Below are 21190 nucleotides of genomic sequence, written 5' to 3'. Positions count from 1 at the left end.
GCTGACTGAGATTCTTTGATTAGGAAGGAATGAAAATATATCCCTGGTTGAATATGTTTCTGTTCAAAGATTGGCCTTGGTGCATAGCACCTGTAATATTTGTTACCAGGTACCCTGATTTCTAAGATGAATGTCACTAAGAATTGACGTCTTTTTTGTTTTGTTTCAGTGTTTCTCAGTTCTTTTGGTGTACCGTTAACCAGTTGGCCCAAATTACAATGCCAGGTGACTTGAAAACCTCTAAATTAATTTATGTCTGGCATATAGTTATTTATTTATTTTCTTCACAAGTGATTTTTTTTTTATTAGAACAAAATGCCATATTTAAATACAAGATTACCATTTGTGAGAAAGCACACCAAACTGGTCTTTAAAAAAACCCATCACAATGACAGAAAACGATGTATTACACCTTGGAGGAGCCTGCAACCCGGCTAAATGGAAATAAACACACAACTCCCACCACTACACACACAATATGTACAAGTTGGATAAGCAAAGGTTTAGAGAACACATTGGAAGAGAAGGGCAAACACACCCATGTGTGTACACGTGTGTGTGTTTTCCTTAAAAACAACATGGTTTTTCTTCATTTTACTCAGCTCAAAGAAATTCTCCATCTAAAACTGTTTCGTGTCCAGCATATAGTTATAAAAGCGTACTACTTAGAGGTTAAAGTTATGACTTTAGTTCCCAAAATGATCATTTGGTTTCATATAGAAGGTTAATGTGCTGTGGACTAAAACTAAATTCAGGTGTCTTATGGGTTTGCTACCGATTGATTGTGAGGGCATAATGGGTGAGTGTGTGGATGGGGTGCAATTTATCATTAATAGAAAAACTTCAAAAAAAAAAATACCTCTTTCAGTGCTGGATCAATGTAGTGCTTACTATGTGCCAAGCTGGTTTGACCACTTCAGTAAGTAATTTCACACAACCGTCACAGCAGTGCTGAGTTAGTGAAAGTCGTTGTCTCCCTTTTCCAGATGAGGTGACAGAGGCGCACTGAAAGGTTTATCGTTATGGTAACCTAATAACTTGCCCAAGATAAGCCATTCTCAGATGCCATTAGTTGTAAGATGTACCATTATTTTAGATATAACAAAGAAAGGAAAAACACTAAGATGCCATTAATTGTAAGCTGCAGTCAGATTTCAATCTAGTGTATTTCAGGAAGAGTCAGCCAGAAGTCCTCCTTTGAGAAAAAAACACTTAGGAGCAGTGCTTTATTGGCTCAACTGATTAGCTGTTTCCACGTGGTCCCAAGTGTTGTGGAGTTTTATGTTTAGGGTTTCCAGAGCCTGCTTCATGTCCAAATACATTCCTCCTAGTGAAAACAGATGAAACGGGGGGTAGCTCTCTGGTTGACTGTGGCAAATTGGAGTGGGTTGCTTTACTCTTGTATGTATATTGAAATAGTCAAACATACATGTTCAGAGCTTAAAATACAATTGCAGCGTTTTTGAGGGGAGAGATTTCTTATGATTGTATGACTAAGGGTTACAAAGGACAGTGTATGTTGGCTACCCTTTAGTTTAATAGGTATGGGTATAACATTTAAATATCTTCTATCTTCCCTCCACCTTCCCTCATATGTTTCTCTACAGGTGCACATTGACCTGTGTAATGAATTTAAGAACCATGTCTTGAATAAGGTGTGAAATAATACACAAAATATTTAGGGGAGTATTTTTAAAAACCCTTGATTTCACCTGTACCTCTATCTGGTTAGTATTGTTCAAGAACTAATTTCTTTCCCTTGCATGTTATTCCCATCTTCCTCCCCCCCCCCAAAAAAAAAAGCCCAAACCAAACTAACCCCGCCCCACAAACCCAAAGTATATTTTTTGGTTTTATTAGTGAATTTTGTTCTATTTTTCAAAGACCAGAGAGTACTTAAAGAACATTGCAAGCCTTATTCTGATTGACTCAAATGTGAGGTTTACCATGCTTGATTTGATCATAATGTAATTCAACTAAGGACTAACTTAACTGAGGACTAGTTTTTGCCCAGAAATTCAAGGCTTACTTTGTATTTAAACTGAGGGCATTTAGGTGAGTCTGCTCCTGAAGTGTGGCTGTGTTTATCCTTCTTCCGTCGGTTTTAGCTAGTGGCCAAGACAGGTTACCTGATGTGGCCTTATGTCTGAAAAGGTTAATTAAAAATTTTGAGTTGGTTAGACATTCTGTCCACTGGGTAGGGTATTTCTGTGCTGTTTAACACACACAAGTACACGCTCTCACTGACGGTTTTACAGTTCTGCTTTATCATACTGGCACCTGAATTTTTGGGGCTTGTGTGCTTTGAAACATAGCATGGATACAGGGAGATGAGGAGAGCAGGAAGAGTAGAGGAAGTACGTAGCTAGTCTGGCCTTACTCAGTTCCGCAAAGTCTTCTGGGAGCTAGTGGTGTCTTGGACGTCTGCTTTTCCTAGAGGATGACAGCATAGTTGTTTAAGGTTCAAGTTATGCCAGCTCACGTTTATCTTCTGTTATTAACTTGTTGTAACTGAATGTGGTTCTGAGTTTAAGGAAAATGTGCTTGGTTTGACTGACTTTCCTTGTGTAGACATTTTGTAATGGACATTTGATAATTAAGCACCAAGTTCAGTTATTCAAGAAATGGAAACCCAAGGAGAAATGAGCCTTTACATTGCAGTTAAAAGCTGATTTTCCCTGTTTTCTATGCCTTTTTTATTATGATTTTGTATGAATTAGAGATGCACATCCAGCTTAGATGTACATTCTTAAAATTTTGTTTTAATCGAGATAAAATTCACATAAAATAACCATTTTAAAGTGAACAATTCAGTGGCATTGACTACATCCACAGTGTTGTGCAAACAACACCCCATCTAGTTCAAAACGTTTTTATCACTCCAAAAGAAAATCTCATACCCATTAAGCAGTTACTTCCTATACCCTATTCGCCCCAACCTCTTACGCAATGTAATGACGGTACATAGAGGGTGGTACTATGAGATGTGGTGTAGTGGGGTCACCTTAATCATTCCTGGGTGGGGGAGGAATCGAAGAAACCAGGAAGAAGTTTTAGATGAAATGGTCCTTAGAGCCACGCTTTAAAAACAATGAAAAAAATTGTTTATGATTATGGGTTTTTAAAACTAATTTAAAAATTAATATAAGCTATATTTAAAAATTACTTTGAAAATTCTAATCATTCTTGAAACTTTGAATCAAGATTTTCTTTTTAATTGTCTTGAGCTGTGCTATACAATATTGTACTTACTAGCTATGTGACTATTTAAATTTATTAAAACTAAATAAAGTTAAAAGTTTAGTTGTCACACATTTCAAGTGCTCAGTAGCCCTATGTAGCTGTCTACTATATTGGAGAGCACAGAATAGAGTATTTCCATTGTTCCAGAAAGTTCTATTAGATAGTACTGATCTAGAAAGTTCTGATGAATTGAAAGCTTCATTGTTTTTAATTTTTATAATTAGTTCATAAGTTTTTTGCGTCTTGTAATCAAGGTGCATGGTGAAATGTGATATTGGACAGCGGATAGAAATATTGGCTGTGTACTGAATTCCTCTAGTGGAGTATTTGTTAAATTATTGTTATTAAGGTATCCAAAATAAGGCTTCTTGAGAAAGCAAGTAGAAAGCTCCTTGGGAAATGGAAAGCTTCATAGAGTTTTGTTTTTTGAGCTTGTTATTTAGTACCTAATTAAACCAAAAAGATTATACTGAATAAATGTAGGACTAACAACAATATGAAGGGTCAGCTTTGTCTTGAAAGATTAGGATTTTTAAAACAGCTTTATTTAGGTGTAATTGGCATAAAATAAACTGTACATATTTAAAGGGTACGTGTATAGCCTGTTTGAAGTCCCATTATTGATACCCTGTTCAATCTTTCGTTTCATTTTGGATAGTTTCTATTGTTGTAGCTTTCAGTTTACTAATTTTTTTTTTCCTAACAGAGGTCCTTTATTTGCGATTGTCCTCGTGGCCTAATTATTTTCCTTTTCATTAGGATGATTTTCAAACATAAAAGTAGAGAACGTTCCGTATAGAGCACGCACGCGCACGCACACGCAGATACACACGTGCACGCACACGCAGATACGCACGCGCACGCACACGCAGATACGCACGCGCACGCACACACCCCGGGACACACCATCCCGACGCTAGGGGCGCACGCCTGCGCATACCCACCGCCTCCAGCGCCACGAGGGGCTGGCGCACGCACACGCTAATCCCAAGGCCAAGCGTACGCGTACGTGCCTATCCACACTAGCCCCACCACCACATGCCCGCACATCCACCGCCCGCATTGTGCTTTTTATCCTCTGAGAGTTGCGCACGTGGTTCAGGGGCGTGGCCCCCGGTTTGACCTTGCGCTTGCCCACTTGCAGGAATCTTTGCTCATTTCTGCCCATCCTGTTCCTGCTGGTCACGTAGGCACTTGCTTTAACAGGGGGGGTGAGGGGGGTGGGGCTGGGGGGTGTAACCCATAATGCCTCGCTACAAAACAAAACGGTTACTAATCTTTTTATTTATTTATTTTTTTTCACGTCAGACGGGTAATGTGCCGATGTTGTAACAAGATTTGTGGGAGGCACATCTCACGCAAGAGCATGAACACCCAGTCATCATACTTACGAACTACAAAAGGATCTACTAATTTTTTTTTTCTTGCAGTGTCTAATCTACCCTTAATCCCATCCAGTATATTTTTATCTCAGACGTTATAGGTTTCCTATCTAGAAGTTTGATTTGGGTTTTTTTTTAATCATGTCCCTGCTTAGCATAATCTTTCCTCTAATTTCTTAAGCACATTGAAGTACAGTTATAATTGTTTTAATGCACTTGTCTACTAATTCTATGATCTGTGTCATTTCTGGGTTGGTTTCAATTGATTGATTTTTCTCCTTATTATGGGTTGTCTTTTCCTGCTTCTTTGCTTGTCTGGTAATTTTTGTTTGGATGCTAGATATTACGAATTTTACTTTGATGGATACTGGATATTTTTGTATTCCTGTAAATATTTTTTAGCTTTGTTCTAGAGCATGGTTAAGTTCTTTAGAAGTAGTTTTTAAATTTCTGATCGTTTAAGCTTTGTTAGGTGGGATCAGAGCAGCATTATAGTCTAGGGCTAGAGCATGGTTAAGTTCTTTAGAAGTAGTTTTTAAATTTCTGATCGTTTAAGCTTTGTTAGGTGGGATCAGAGCAGCATTATAGTCTAGGGCTAATTATTTCCTACACTTGAACCAAAATCCTTGTGAGTACTCAATAGTCCATGAATTCTGAGGTTTTCTAGTTCTGGCTGTTGTTGGCAACAGGCAGTCTTCTTGGTGCTGCGTGAGCCTTATGGGTTGTTCCCTTTTATTCTTTGGGTGGTTCTTTATCCAGAAACCTCAAGTATTTTCTTCACAGGCATGTTCTGATCAGTACTATGCTGGATACTCAAGGGGAACCCCTTATAGATCTCGGGAGTTCTCATTGTATGCAGCTCTTTCTTTTCTGATATTCTGCCGTGCAAAGCTGCCTTAGTTTCCCTGGAGTCAGCTCATCTGTTCAACTCAGGGAGTCTGCCTGACTTTCCCTGGTTTCCTCTTCCCCATGGTACCTGCTGGGAATTCTCTCCAGGCAGTAAATTGGGGCAGTTGTAGGATTTGCTTCATTTGTTTTCCATCTCTCAGGGATCCGCTGTACTTTGTTACTTGGTTTCCAGTGTCTTCAAAATTCTTGTTTTTCACATTGTTTGGTTTTCAGTTGTTTGAGACACTATGGGGTAAATCTGGTTCCTGTCACACCACTTTGGATGGAAGCAAAAGTCTAGGTTAAAAAAAAAAAAAAGAATGCAGAGGAATTGGCTATATTTCCTTTTTGTTAGAAAACAGTACGTATTTATATGTTTTCTTTTACCCCTAATGTATTTAGATTCTTCTTGAAGTTGTTAGGGCTTTTAAACTTTTAAATTTGGGGTTTGTGTTCATGGAAACACTCTGTAAATAGAATAATAAAGCTTTTAGAAACTTGAATACCAAATTTTATATTTTTATATAATCACTGTTCATTTCAGTATGTGTGATATAGTGCTCAGATCATTGCAGTCCGATGCTTCTAGCCCAGAATTTTCCAAAGGAGGATAGTTGTTTTTTTTTTAATTCACTGTTCTTTAAAAAGTAAATTACTTAAAAATTAATACTTCTAATGAATGTATTTCCGAGAAAAGTATAATTTAGAAATATCTCATTCTTGGACTGTCTTCAACCTCCATCTTGCTGGGATGTAGTAAGATGAGTATTTGTGTTTGTGTATGTGTGTATGTGTGTATTCCTTCAGAAGCACTTTTTATGGAATTTTTATTGTTTCCTAGTCATTTTCAGCTAGCTGCCTTTCTAATTTTTGAACATCAGGTGCTTTCATGTGCCATCTTTTGATACTTCTGAACTGAGTTAGTGTTTTATGTATCAGCTGATGAACTATCTTTTTGAGTTTTGCTTGGTGTTCTGCTTGCTTGGCAACAGGTCAGTTTCCATGGCATTGCCAGTTTTGCACACGGCATTGTTAGGGGAGCTGAGAGGGTGGGGGCGGGGGTGGGGATGCCAGCCTCTTCCCTGCTAAAGCAGGGTGTAAACTAGAATAGCTGAGCTCTTAGTTTTGCATATGAAGTTTCTGGATAACTTTTTAAGAAAGTTTTATTTTGGTAAAAACGTTTTAAAGCCACACTTTCTGCCTTATTAAGAGCAAGTAGCAATGGCAAAGTGAAAGTGTTGATGCCAGGCGTTTGAAGTGTAGATTCAACCAACTTGAATGCAGTTGAGACAAAGCTAATGATAATTAGGCTTTCTAAAAGCATGCAACTTTTACCCCTGTTAGACACATTCATTGGTTAATTGTGAAGGAAAAACCAATTTAAGAACATTATGAAATTGTAATTATGCTCTGGAAAAGTAAGATGAGATGTAATTAAGTGTTTTTTAGTTTTTAGCTTTTCAGGAACATAATTTCCCTTAAGACATTCTATTGTATTGCTTTTACACGTTCCACTTTTGTAAATGTTTTTGGAACTCGTGAGAAAGTGGTAGATAGCTTATACTTCTGATGGTCTGAGAACACTAATTTTTCTGTTACAGGTTATTATACAGTTTTCTTAAACATTAGTAAATTTGCTTTTTTGTTTATAGGAAATTTGAACACATAGAAAAAAATAGAATATTAATAAGTCCTATATGTTTAGCAACTCGATTTAATAATTGTAAGATTTTTACCATATTTGCTTAATCAGAAAAGTTTTTTGGCTGAATTTTAGTAAATTTGCTCTTCAGTGGCATTTGTACATTACAGAAAATAAAGCTTTATATGTATTAGACTTAATTATCTGTTGGACGCTTATCATTTTCCATGGCCATAAAATGCCTAGTCTGGTACAATAAATGCCGTGTGATAGCGGTATATCTGTGCTCTGAAGGCCTTGGGGGCCAGGTGGGCTGAGGTCAAGTGAATGAAACTGGGTGTGGAAGGCACCGCTCTCCAGAGGTGACCCTTAAGGTAGGGCTTGAAGGGCAGACGAAGGAAAAAGACTCCAGGCAGAAGGAGCCACATGTTTAATTCCTGTGGATAGGGAGGGCTTGACTTTTTTGAGGAATCAGATGTAGGCTGATATCCTTGAAGCTTGGGGAGGGAATCAGGAAAGTGGTGGGGTGGGGCTGTTGAGGTCTGCCGGACCTGACTGCAGGGCCTTGTGTGCCAAGCGGAGGAACTGGCTGCTTTTATATCATAGCTTTGTTAAGATATAGTTCGCGTACCAGAAAACTCACTCTTTTAAAATGTACACTTTGGTGGTTTTTTAGTATCCAGAATTGTGTAACCATTACCACTATCTAATTTCATTTTTATTACGCCAAAAGAAGTCTTGTACTTATTAGCAGTTATTCCCAATTTGGAATTTATTTTTAACTGTTGTTTAAATGATTTTTAACAACCACAAAGACTCATGTGTCTGCTGTGCACAAAAATAGCACACTTTCCTTAATGTTGGTATTACGAAAGCAATAGTGTGACACTTAATGACATTATACATGTTGTATGGACGGTGCATTTGAAAACCACACTGCTCTGCTTTGGAAAATCCTTGTTCTTGCGTGAGTAACACTGGAGAGTGTCAGCCAGAGCGAGCACTGTGAAAGTGATTGCTGTGCGGGAAGATCACTGTTGTGCTGAGGAAGACTTACGAGAACGGGTTCATGGGAGGTGGATCATACCACACAGTCATTCAGAAACTTTAAATGAGCATCTGCTATATACCAGACACTTCCAGGCACTAGAACATCCCAGCCTTCATGGAATTAAGTTCTGGTGAGGGGAAGTGAGGATGGATTGGAAAGCTCTTAAGTTGTTAGAATAGACAGACTTTAACGGCAGATGGGATGTGGAGCACAAGAAGGCCACAGGAACTCCTGGATTAGGGGACTTGGGTTAGGGGACTTGGTGATGGATGATGCCATTCGCTGAATAGGGGGTATAGGAATTTGAGATGAAGTGAGATCCTGCACATAATAATTCAGACGGCATTTATTGACAGTTACCATGGACTCTTCTCCTTTTTCTCCTTTAAGTTGGGTTCTCCTCGTCTGTTTTCCGGTTGTACTTTGTTGCTTAGCTCTGCTATAGCACTTCTCTATTTTTAAGTAATTATTAGCTTTTGTGTCTTCTCCACTGCCTGTTGAGGGTGGGAACTGCCTGTAACATTTTTGTTGCCCTGTCTACAGACCATCTATACGAGCTTGGAGAATATAATTACTTCATTGCCTCCACTGCTGCTCTCTTCCTATAAGCCTTCATTATCTGGAACTCAAGTTACTGCAGTAGCCTAGTGAGTCCTGCTTCTGTGTGTAAAGATGTAAGTCAGTGTTTCTCTGCTGCCCACAATCTCATGGTGGCTACATTTCACTCGGTGTAAAGTGAAAGACCTCACAGTGGCCTGAGAAGACCTACTCTGTCTGTTCTTGCATACGTCTCTGACTTTGTCTCCTTCACTTCTTTCAAATCTGCTCAGATGTTACCTTCTCAGTGAGGCCTGTCTTGACCTATCCACCTATCCATCTATTAGTATATCATCTCTAAAATACGACTTAAAATCTAGCTATATACTCTGTGACTCCAACTACATGACCTTCTGGAAAGGGCAAAACTATATAAACAGTGAAAAGATCAGTGGTTGCCAGGGGTTAGGGTAGGAGGGAGGGATGAATAGATGGAACACAGGATTTTTAGGGCAATGAAGGTACTCTGTGTGATGCCTTGATGACGGATACATGTCATTATGTGTTTGTCCCAATCCGTAGACTGTACAACACCAAGAAGTGAACCCTATGGTATTGTGTGGACTTTGTATGATCATGCGGTGTCAGTGTAGGTCACCATTTGTAACAAATGTCCCACTTTGGTGAGGGTTGCGGATAATGGGGGAGGCTGTGCGTGTGTGGGGACGGGACAGAAGAGAAGTCTCTGCCTTCCTCTCGATTGGCTAGAAACCTAAAACTGCTCTAAAAAAATAAAGTCTTTAAATAAAAAAAACAAAAAAAAAACTAACCAAAGATATCACAGTTAAATAAAATTGATACTTAAATCTCCAGTCAGCTATTTTTTTTTAATTTTTATTTTTTTGGGGGAACAGTGTGTACTTCCAGGACTTTTTTTCCAAGTCAAGTTGTTGTCCTTTCAGTCTTAGTTGTGGAGGGTGCCGTTCAGCTTCAAGTTGTTGTCTTTTCAGTCCTAGTTGTGGAGGGCGCAGCTCAGCTCCAGGTCCAGTTGTTGTTGCTAGTTGTAGGGGGCGCAGCCCACCATCCCTTGTGGGAGTGGAACTGGCAACCTTGTGGTTGAGAGGACGCACTCCAACCAACTAACTGAGCCATCTGGGAGCTCAGCTCAAGGTGCCGTGTTCAATCTTAGTTGCAGGGGGCGCGGTCCACTGTCCCTTGCGGGACTCGAGGAATTGAACTGGCCCATGTGGGAATCGAACCGGCGGCCTTCGGAGTTATGAGCCCAGAGCTCTAACCGCCTGAGCCACTGGGCCGGCCCCTAGTAGACTGTCATTTAAAATGTACGGTTTGATTAGTTTTGATACACAGAGGGTGCCAAAAAATAATGTATACACATTTTAAGAAAGGAAAAAAATGATTAAAATTGTAATACTCAATATATACCGCTAACAAAAGATGAATACAAGTCACGTTGACTTCTGCAATTACCAGAGGTGCTCACAGTGGTTTCCATCAGCGTCCAGACACTTCTGATTGCGGTGAACTACTGCTTGAGCAGCGTTGACCAAAGTGTCCACCTGTAGACATTTTTTTTTTGTGGTGAAATTATCACCGCAATCAAGATACTAAATAGATCTATCATCTCCAAAAGTTCCTCATGCCCCTTTGAATTCCTCCTACCCACCCTCTTCTTCTAAGTAGCCACTGATCTTCCCTCACGATAGACTAATCATAGTATCTATCTAGTGTTTTCTGGACAATAAGACCTACCTGGACCATCAGCTCTAATGCATCTTTTGGAACAAAAATTAATATAAGACCTGGTCTTTTAATATAAAACTGGGTATGATATATGATACATAATATAATGTAATATAATATAATACTGGGTCTTATTTTAATGTAAGACTGGGTTTTATGTTAATTTTTGCTCCAAAAGATGCATTAGAGCTGAGCCGGCTAGGTCTTACTTTCGGTGTAGTTGTATGCTTAATTTTTGAAGAAACAGCGGACTTTTCTAAATCTTACGTTCCCATCAGCAGTGTATAAGAATTTCAGTGGCTCCACAAGATTGCCAACACTTGGTCTGGTCAGTCTTCTTAATTTTAGACATTCTAATATGTGTGTATGTGTCTAGTGGTATTTCACTGTGGTTTTAACTTATATTTGCCTACTGGCAAATGATATTAAGCATTTTTTGTATGATTATTTGCCGTCCTCGTATCTTTGGTGAAGTAACCATTTTCACTTCACTCTACTGGCTTCATGGCCTGGAAATGCTCTTGAATCAGTAAGCAGGAACAGTTGTGGGGCTCCTCTCTTTTGTTTCCCATTTTTCAAAGGTCACTGTCATTTGTTGCTTGATGGCTGTTGTCTGGAAGACCATTGTTTTATGTTTTGTTTATTTGGGTTTTTTTTTCAAGGGGGAGGGTATATGTGGTCTCTCATACTCCATCTTGACCAAAAGTATACCCGGTGAGTTTTAATACATAGATTTCCCCCCCTTTCTTTTGGTTTTCCTTGTAACTTAGTTGTGGAAAACCACTGGATTGTCTGGTTGAGTTTCCCTCTTTCTGGATTTGCTGATTGCAGTCCCGTGCTCTTTTTAATCTGTTCCTTTGTCCTCTGTATTTTCTGTAAACTGGTAGTTAGATTAGAGGGTTGATCAGTTTCTGATTAAATTTATTTTGGGCAAGAATAATTCATAGGGGATATTTTGACCATCCTATTTAAAACATAAACCTCTTCTGCATTCCAGTCCTCCTTATCTCGCTTTACTGTTTCTAATTTTCATAGCACCTGCTAACATACTACTGTGTTTTACGGTGTATAATGTGCACTTTTTTGCCCAAATTTGTGAGGGAAAAATAAGGATGCACATTATACATAGGTAATACTAATTTCGTATTTATATAAATGTTTTTAATTCGTTTATTTATGCTTATGAGTTAAAAGTGTAACTCTGGAAATCAATGTCTACATCCATATGCAAAATAATACCCTGTAATAGGATGATCATCGGTTTTGTTGAACTTAGGAGAAACTTGCAACAACAAAGAGTTCTTGGCCTTGTAAGATGTATGAATATTGTAAATTTGTTACCGGTACATAAAATTTCTTGTATCTTGTGTCAGTTCTTGTGTTTTGTAATTATTTGTTGCATAAAATTTCTTGTCCCATAATATGTTAAAAAATAAATGCTAAAATTCCTTTATAAACAAAAAATAAGAACCTAAATATAAACAAATAAACATTTGAATTAAAAAATTAAAAGTTTTTTTTCCCTGAAAGTTTGGGCCAAAAATGTGGGTGTGCAGTATACATGGGAGCACATTATACACAGTAAAATTTGGTATAAAAGTACATATTTGTTTAATGTCTTCTAAATTATAAACCCCAGAAAGGCACGGGTCTTTGTTTACTGCTGTATCCCCAGAATCTAGAACGTTGTTTAGCACACAGTTGGCTACAGTCTCTTGAATAAATAAATGAATGAAATACGAAGGCGCACCTTCGTATTAAGGTAAAAATACGAAGTTTACCTTAATGGGAAGGTAAACTGTCCCATGCCTCACTACCGTCCCCAGAAAAGTAACATTTTCTTTTGTTAGAATACTTGTGCTTAACATTATTAAAAACAATGAGAAATGCTCTGGAGGTTGGGCAGTTAGAAATTGCAGAGGTGGATTTGGGAGGAGAGCTGTGAAACTGGCTCCTTTTCTGGGAATAACCCTCCTTTTGGTCGCTACCACACCTTTAGTGGCTCTTTAAAATCCGAGTTCAAACTCGCAGCCCTTTCCAGCAGAAATCAAATGTTCCAGTGCATCGAATGAGGCTGCCCCGCTGCCAGCCTAGGCACTTGGGAAGCCCCAGAACTTTAGATTTCCTGGCAGGATCCTCATGCCACTCTCCTTTCCCTCAGCACTCCTAGCTTCTGGCACTATCTGCTACCAGTGCGATCTAGTATGTACTCTTTTTTCTTAGTAATCAGTCACCAAGAAGGCCAGGATTCCTAGGTCATCCCCTGTCCTATGGACTCTAATCTCTGAGTCTGTTCTTTTTTTTTTTCCTGAGCCCAACCCGGACAGCCCCTTGAAGCCTTTACACTAAGCCTTCTGAAACTCAAGACATACCAGCAGTCCCCTAAATCCGCAACTTCTTTTGTGAATTCCCCTTATGTTCTTGAAAATTGGCTGTCTCCTGATGCCACTGTTTGCCCCGCATCCTTTTCATGTCATCAGCAAGTAGTACTTGCTGTTTGCCCTGCATTCCTCACAGCATCTGATTCCTCAGAGCCTCATGTTTTGACTTTTCCTCAAGGAAATACTTATTAACATGTTATTATTAGTGATTATATTTTATAACACAATTAAGTTCAATGTATGTACTTTTCATAAACATAAAATGGAAATCAAGGCATCGGTCAGATTTACATGCTGAGCCAAAGTCCTGGTTTTCAGAATTCTGCAGCCAGTCATGATTCTGATCCACGGCCACTGCTTTGTGATTTCAAATGGGCCTAGAAGTGGGATGCCCTTCTTGTTCTTTTTTGTATTCTTCTTATTTTTATTTTTTAAATTTATTTTTTATTTTTCAACAGTTGACACATAGTATTATATTAGTCTCAGGTGTACAGCGTAGTGGTCAGACATTTATATAACTGAGAAGTGATTCCTCGATTCCTCTAGTACCCACCTGGCACCACACATAGTTATTACCGTATTATTGACGGTATTCGCTGTGCTGTACTTTACATCCCCGTGACTGTTTTGTAACAACCAATTTGTACTTCTTTTTTTTTTTCTTTTCTTTTCTATTTTTTTATTAACAAGCAAAATAATAATTAAAAAACCAACACAACAACAACAACCTTAAAGTTGGAACAGCAATAAGTCAAATTACTGCTGGAGTTCACAGATGTACCTGGGGTACATGCTCCCTCATTGCGAGGCAGGACCTAGGTACATTCATGACTGTGCATTTAGGTATATGTGTGACCAAGAAGAGTCAGAGATGGAAACCGCGGGACAACAGAAAAGCATCAAGAGTTTCTCATCAGGCAATCCCAAAGCGCTCTGCTCTTTTCCTCTTCTTTGCCTCTGTATCCTCTGTGGTTCCTGTTCCAGCTGAACTTGTGACAATTCCAAATCGCTCCTTCCTCTTTTTCAGCTTCTCGTCATCTTTAGAGTTTCTGGAGATTGAAGAGACATTCAAATCAAATCTTTGAGCTCTTTCTTTTAGCTTGTCCAGGTTAACCATAGGCTTGGTGTCAGATGACAGGCCTTTGGATGGAACTGAAGAAATCCCAAATCTAGCTGCCCGGGCAGCTTTCTTACTCTCCAAGCTCACAGGTACATTGAATCGTTCAGCTCTCTTCTGCGTTCTCTCAGTCTGTGGTATTTCAGATGTAATTTTTACCACTTTCTTTTCTGCTGCCACATCAACAGCTTTTTCAGGGGGTTCTTCCTCTTTGACAGGCAGTTCTATGGGCTTTGGTTCTTCTTCCTCTGTTTCATCTCCCAGTACATCTTCTTCATTTGCCTCCTCTTCAGCATGCTCTTCAAGATATGCCTGGAGCCTGTTGATGAGATCTTGTTTTATTCCCTTGGTCTCCAAACCACGAGCAAGACATTCCTGTTTTAGTTCAGCAAGCTTCAGCTTATGGAGCTCCACCGTCTCCGCCGCCATCTTGTTACCCCTCCAATTTGTACTTCTTAATCCCTTCACCTTTTCCACCCTGTCCCCCACCCTCCTCTCATTTGGTAACCATCAGTTTGTTCCTGTATCTTTGAGTCTGTTTTTGCTTTGTTTGTTCATTTATTTTGTTCTTTAGATCCCACATAAAAGTGAAACCACATGGTATTTGTCTTTCTCTGTCTTACTTCACTCAGCGTAATATCCTCTAGGTTCATCCCTGTTGTTGCCGATGGCAAGATTTCTTTTTTTTTTATGTCTGAGGAATATTCCATGGTATATACATACCACATTTTCTTTTCGAATTAGTGTTTTGGATTTCTTCAGATAAATACGCAGAAGTGGAATTGCTGGGTCATACGATAATTCTAATTTTAGTTTTTTAAAGAACTTCTCCCTATTCTTTATTGCCACTTCCATACCATTTTTCTCTCTTCCCTAAAAACACCCACTATGAATATGATGTCATCAGATTGTACTAATCACTGCTGCTTTTTGCTGTAATCTGCCTTCGCAAAGATTGCTTTGGAGGAAACCTTTATCATTATGGAGTGTTCCTCTGTACTTCTAGTAATGCTTCTTGCCTTAATGTCTGCTTTGTCTATTATCAATACAGTTTCTTTTTGTTAGTGTTTGCGTAGTATCTTTTTTTCATCTTTGTGCTTTCAACCTTTCTTTATTCTGATGTTTTAGGTATATCTAAACAGGTTTTTACCCAAATTTTAAAAGGAAATCTTCGCTTTTACCTAAGGCATTTAGCTTCATTTAGTTTCATTTACTGGTGTATTTATTTACTAGTATATTTGTAATTAGGTCTACTGACTCAGAGCTTTCTATTTGACTCACCTGTTCTGTGTTTCTTTTTTGTTCCTTTGACTTTTGCATGGATTTGATGTTTATTATTATTCTACCCTCTCTCTTTAGCTTGGTAGTTATATTCTTTTTAAAAATCCTATTCTCTTAATGGTTATCCTAGAAGTTACAAGTTTTGGTTGTATTTTCTAATTATTTTTATTGGGGTAAAGTGCACATAATATAAAAATTGCCATCTTGGGGTGGCTGGATGGCTCAGTTGGTTAGAGAGCGAGCTCTTAACAAGGTTGCCTGTTCAATTCCCACATGGGATGGTGTGCTGCGCCCCCGACAACTAGATTGAAAAAATGGCAACTGGTCTTGGAGCTGAACTGCGCCCTCCACAACTAGACTGAAGGACAATGACTTGACTTGAAGCTGATGCATCCTGGAAAACACACACTGCTACCCAATTAAAAAAAAAATTGCCATCTTTAACCATTTTTATGTGTACAATTCAGGAATATTAAATACAGCCATAGTGTTGTCCAACCATCCATCCATCTCCAGAACTCTTTTCATCTTGTAACACAAGCTCTGTTCCCATTAAACACTACCTGTCCATTCCCCTACTCCCCACTCTCCAGCCCCTGAAAACCTCCATTCTACTTTCTACCTCTATGCTTTTGAGTATTCTAAGTACTTCGTGTAAGTAGAATCATGCAGTATTTTTTTTGTGTGTGTGACTGGTTTATTTACTTGGCATAATATCCTCAAGATGCATTCATGTTGTAGCCTGTGGCAGAATTTCCTTCCTTTTTAATGCCGTTTGAAGGATAGTTTTGCTGGATATAGGATTCTTGGTGGATGGTTTTTCCTTTTAGCACTTAGAGTATATTGGCCCACTGCCTTCTGGCCTCCAAAGTTTCTGATGAGAAATCTGCTTCTAATCTTACTGAGGATTCTTTATATGTGACGAGTTATTTCTCTCGCTGCTTTCAAGATTTTGTCTTTGACTTTAGAAAGTTTGATTATAATGTATCTTGGTGTGGGTCTCTGATTCATCTTATTTGTAGTTTGTTGAGTTCCTTGGATATTTATATTCATGTCTTTCATCAAATTTGAGAAGTTTTTGGCCATTATTTCTTTTTTCTCCCCTTAAATTTTATTGGGGAATATTGGGGAACAGTGTGTTTCTCCAGGGCCTATCAGCTCCAAGTCCAGTGGCCGTTTTCAATCTTAGTTGCAGGGGGCGCAGCCCACCATCCCATGCGGGAATTGAACTGGCAACTTTGTTGTTGAGAGCTCGTGCTCTAACCAACTGAGCCATCGGGCCGCCCCTCTGGAAGCTCAGTGGCAGCTCATGGTCTTCAATCTAGTTGTGGAGGGCGCAGCTCACTGGCCCATGTGGGAATCAAACCGGCAACCCTGTTTTTCAGAGCTCATGCTCCAAACAAATGAACCATCTGGCCGCCCTCAGCCATTATTTCTTCAAATATTCTCTCTGCCCTTTTCTTTCTTCTTCTGGGACACTCACAATCCATATGTTGGTCTGTTGGATAGTGTCACACAGGTCCCTTGAGCTCTGTTCAGTTTTCTCCAGTTTTTTTTCTTTCTGTTCCTCACACTGTAATTTCCATTGTTCTATCTTCAAATTTGCTGATTCTTTTTTCTGTCTGCTCAAATCTGCCTTTGGATCCTTCTAGTGAATAATTCATTTTAGTTACTGCACTTTTCAGCTCCAGAATTCCCCCACACCACCTGAAAGTACAGGGAGTTTATTGAAATGAAAGTACACACTTGAGAGGGAAATACAGGTGAACTCAGAGATTGAGTTGCCCTGAGGAAGTCCCAGCCAGGGGTGTTTATCTCCCTTAGGGATGGGAATTGGAGATGTTCTATTGACGGGGCCTGTCTGTCTCCTCCAGTAGGTGGGACCCCTCAATTTACCGCTTTTTCTTCCTCATTTGGTTTTCTGTCTCTTTATTCCATTTTGTTCATATGTTACTTTTGTGACTTTCTCCACATTTTCCTTTAATTCTTTCAGCATCTTTAAAACCATTGTTTTAAAGTCTTTGTCTAGTAGATCTGCCATCAGGTTTTTTTTATTTTTATTTTTTAAAGATTTTATTGGGGAAGGGGAACAGGACTTTATTGGGGAACAATGTGTACTTCCAGGCCTTTTTTCCAAGTCAAGTTGTTGTCCTTTCAATCTTAGTTGTGGAGGGTGCCGTTCAGCTTCAAGTTGTTGTCCTTTCAGTCTTAGTTGTGGAGGGCGCAGCTCAGCTCCCGGTCCAGTTGCCGTTTCTAGTTGCAGGGGGCACAGCCCACCATCCCCTGTGGGAGTCGAGGAGTTGAACCTGCAACCTTGTGGTTGAGAGCCCACTGGCCCATGTGGAAATCGAACCGGCAGCCTTCGGAGTTAGGAGCATGGTCTTTTTTTTTTTTTTTTTTTAATTTATTGGGGTGACAATTGTTAGTAAAATTACATAGATTTCAGGTGTACAATTCTGTATTACATCATCTATAAATCCCATTGTGTGTTCTCCACCCGGAGTCAGTTCTCCTTCCATCACCATGATTTGATCCCCCTTACCCTCATAGGAGCATGGTCTTTTAAAGGGACAGTTTTTGTTGAAATTTTCCCTTTGAATGGGTTATACTTTCCTGTTTCTTTGTATACCTACTGATATTTTTTTTTGTTGAAAACTGTACATTTGAATCTAATAGTGTGATATCTCTAGAAACCAGATTCTCCCCATTCTCAGGGGTTTGCTGTTTTTGTTTTTCTGATTGTTATAGGCCGTCTCTGTGTCAAGGGTCATCCTGTGGTGTAAACTTAAGGTTTTCTCAGATCTTTTCAGAGCCTGCTCTTTTCCCTGGGCATGTGCAGTCACTGTCTAATTATCCCCATATATGCAGTTGCTTTTGAATGGCCTAGTGATCAGTGTCTGCCTTCCAGAAGAGAGGAAAGATAGAAATGAGGGGTGGGCGTCACTGCCGCTAGAGGGGCAGAGGCTTGCTACAGTGAGGGAGGTGTAACAATAATGGCCACCCACCCCTTTTCTGCACCTCATGATCAGAAGCAGCAATCGGTGATCAGAGCACAGATCCTCAGTAGTTGGAATACAGGGTCCTTTTTGCCCACCCTAGCTCCTGCAAGCTTTGTGCAGGCTGCTTCAGAAGCTCGTGCATAGCTACCTGCCTGATGAAGTTGGGGGCGGGGGTAAGAAGGGGGATGGGTAGCTGCTACTGTGCTAAGCGCTGAAATTGACCTCTATTTACTATTCAAGCCTTTGAAAGGTTTAAGCCTTCAGTAGATTGCAGAGTTCCAAAATATTTATATCAGACAGATTCTATAAGTGCAATTGTTGTCTTGGTGGGGAGACAGATTCCTATTGCTTCGTACTCCGCTGTCTTTCTGGAATCCTCTCCCCCAGAGACTACAATTTACATCCTTGATTTATCAGTTTAATTGTAAATGGGGTGCTTCTTTCCTCTTAAGGGTGATACAAAGACTGTAGAACTTCTGCTCCAGTTAACCCCCGCCCCCACCCCCGTACTCCCTTTGTGCCTTTGTTTTAAATTTTAAAGTCTTACGTACTTTAACTTCTACAAGAAACTATTATCTTACACAATTATTTCATTTAGATTTATTCACATGTTTACCCTTATTGTTGTTCCTTAATCCATGGTATATCTTGTGAATTTCCATCTGGGTTTATTTTTCTTCTACCTGAAGAATACCCTTTGATATTTCTTTTAGTGTAGGCTTGCTAGTGAGGAATCTGTCTGAAAATGTTTTTATTTCAGGTTCATTCTTGAACGTTATTTTTATGGGGTATAGAATTCTTTCAACACTTAGGAAGCCAAAACACAATTAAACACTTTCGAAGTATTTACCTGTGTTTTGGCTTCCTTTCTTTCTTAGTTGATTAACTGTTGTTATAATGGTAATCTGCCCCCTTTTCCCCAGGTTTTTAAAAAACTTTTCTTTTTGTCTTTGTTTCAGCTATGTTATTGTGATGTCTGTAGGTACGAATTCTTTTTTAAGTTTATTCTGCTTAGGATTCTTAGGACTTCTTGAACCTGTGACTTGCTGTCTTTCATTAATTTTAGAAAGTTCTCAGCCATTATTTAGTTACTGCTTCTGTCCCATTCTTTTTGTCCTTCCTGGGATTTCAATTTCATATGTATTCGGTATCTATGTCTCTTAGCCTCTAGTCTTTTTCCAAATTTTCATATCTCAGCTTTATTTGAAATATTTTATTCTGATTTGTTTTTCTCATTTTGCTTGTGTCTATCTGCTTTTAAATTCATCCATTGAGTTCTTATTTTCAGTTGTATAGTCTTTTTAGTTTTGAGCTTCCATTTTATAGTTTTTAGTTCTCTGCTAAAATTGTAAATCTTGTCTTTTATTTCCCAGAACATTGTAAGTATATATTCCCCTCCCCTCAGTTCAAGCCATTGTTTCTCAGTCTGGTTGTGTAGGACACAGCTCCCTGGCCCATGCTGGTGTTATGAGCTTTGCACTCCCCCTGACTCAGGCAGTCGGTCGTGGGTCCGCCGCTCACGGCAGCACATGGTAGCCCGCGGCAGCCCACGATGGTTGCTGGCCACACCTGCTGCCTCAATGTGAGTGGGTGCATGCCCGCGCAGCTCACACTGACCTCCAGCTGCTCACAGCAGCCCAGCTCCAGGGAGAGCTGTTGTTCACAATCTTAGCTGTAGAGGGCGCAGCTCACTGGCCCATGTGGGAATTGAACCCGTGACCTCAGCATTCGGAGCACGGCGCTCCAACCACCCGGCCACTGGGCCAGCTCCTTAAGTATAGTTATTGTAAATCTAGTATTTCTAATATCTGGAATGCTGTGAGTCTCTTTCTATTTTATATTTCTTCTGTCTTTTGTTTATTATTTCCTTATGTGTCTGGTCGTTTTTGATTGTGTGTTTTATGTCAAACTTGCTACTTAGAAAATTGTTTATTAAAAGTTTGAGGCCCAGGATAATATTTTCTTCTAGAGAGGTTTGATTTCTACTGGCAGTCTGGAATCACCTTAATCCAATTGCAGATGACCCAGTTGAAATGGTTCAAAGTTAGACTGCAGTCCCTTTGAGTGTCTATTTAATTCAGTTCCATTCTTGCCTTCTAGGGCATAGCCTGTTGGAATTCGAACCGAAAGAAATGGGCATTCACTGACGGCTGTCCTTTTCCCTCTCCTCGGTGGCAGTAGTTGGAGTCCACTGTCCATTACTCTAACTCCAAGAGCCTGTCAGATGCATTACTTAGTCTCTCAGCCTCTTAATGGCCTCCTCTGGAATTGGCAAAAACTCTTGGGGGAAAGTGACCCCCATAGCTGGACTTTCCTTCCTAGGCCTCAGTTTCTCCTGCATTCTAGCCTTTACCTTGTTAGTTCGCTGATTGTTTCAAGCACATGTTTTTAATATTCAGCTTTTCTCATTGTCCTCAGTGGGAGGGGTCTGAGTTACTTAGTCTGTTACTAGAACAGAAGTGTGTTCTCTCTTTTGTCACTTAGTACAGCACAGTGTCTGTAGGCTTTTGTGATTTCAGTATCTCTTAAGATAATTCATCCAGAGCAGCTGTGAATGGTGGACAGTCCCACAACAGTGACACTGATTCTTCAAGTACCGTGACTTCTTCAGTTCTTGACCTCTCTCCCTGGCACCTGTTCTCTCCTCTGCCTTGACCACCCATGCCCTTGAGTGACCAGTATCTGAAACTCCTGTGTCATTTCAGTTTCAACCGTAGTACTCTTACTACCTCTTCCTGATCGGTTTAGCTCACACCTTCTAATATCCCATTTCCTGCCGTCTTCAACCCCGTCGTGACTTTCAGTTCAGTGGCCCTACCTCTTTTTCCCCTGGTCACGCTCATGTCTTCGTTCACTTTAAGTTCCATAGTGAATCATGATAATATATCCTCTACTCCGATTCCCTGTT

At 39.7% G+C, this 21190-nt stretch overlaps 2 protein-coding genes and 1 non-coding gene across 3 annotated transcripts in view; 1 reads left to right on the top strand and 2 right to left on the bottom strand.

Moving 5' to 3' along the window:
- RCOR1 (REST corepressor 1) overlaps window positions 1–21190 on the top strand; it is a 118741-nt gene that overhangs the window by 9760 nt on the left and 87791 nt on the right. The window lies entirely within an intron of this gene.
- On the bottom strand, window positions 4546–4649 carry LOC117024335 (small nucleolar RNA U13). Its single transcript, XR_004423413.1, has one exon. It is a non-coding gene; the product is annotated as a small nucleolar RNA U13 (small nucleolar RNA).
- Window positions 13557–14437, bottom strand: LOC117023286 (SAP domain-containing ribonucleoprotein-like). Its single transcript, XM_033107783.1, has one exon. The coding sequence runs from the start codon at window positions 14429–14431 to the stop codon at window positions 13799–13801; it is 633 nt and encodes a 210-aa protein (XP_032963674.1). The 5' UTR covers window positions 14432–14437; the 3' UTR covers window positions 13557–13798.

Source organism: Rhinolophus ferrumequinum, chromosome 6, assembly GCF_004115265.2.
Source record: "Rhinolophus ferrumequinum isolate MPI-CBG mRhiFer1 chromosome 6, mRhiFer1_v1.p, whole genome shotgun sequence".
Classification (NCBI taxonomy): Eukaryota; Metazoa; Chordata; class Mammalia; order Chiroptera; family Rhinolophidae; genus Rhinolophus; species Rhinolophus ferrumequinum.
This window is presented reverse-complemented; position numbering and strand designations above follow the sequence as displayed.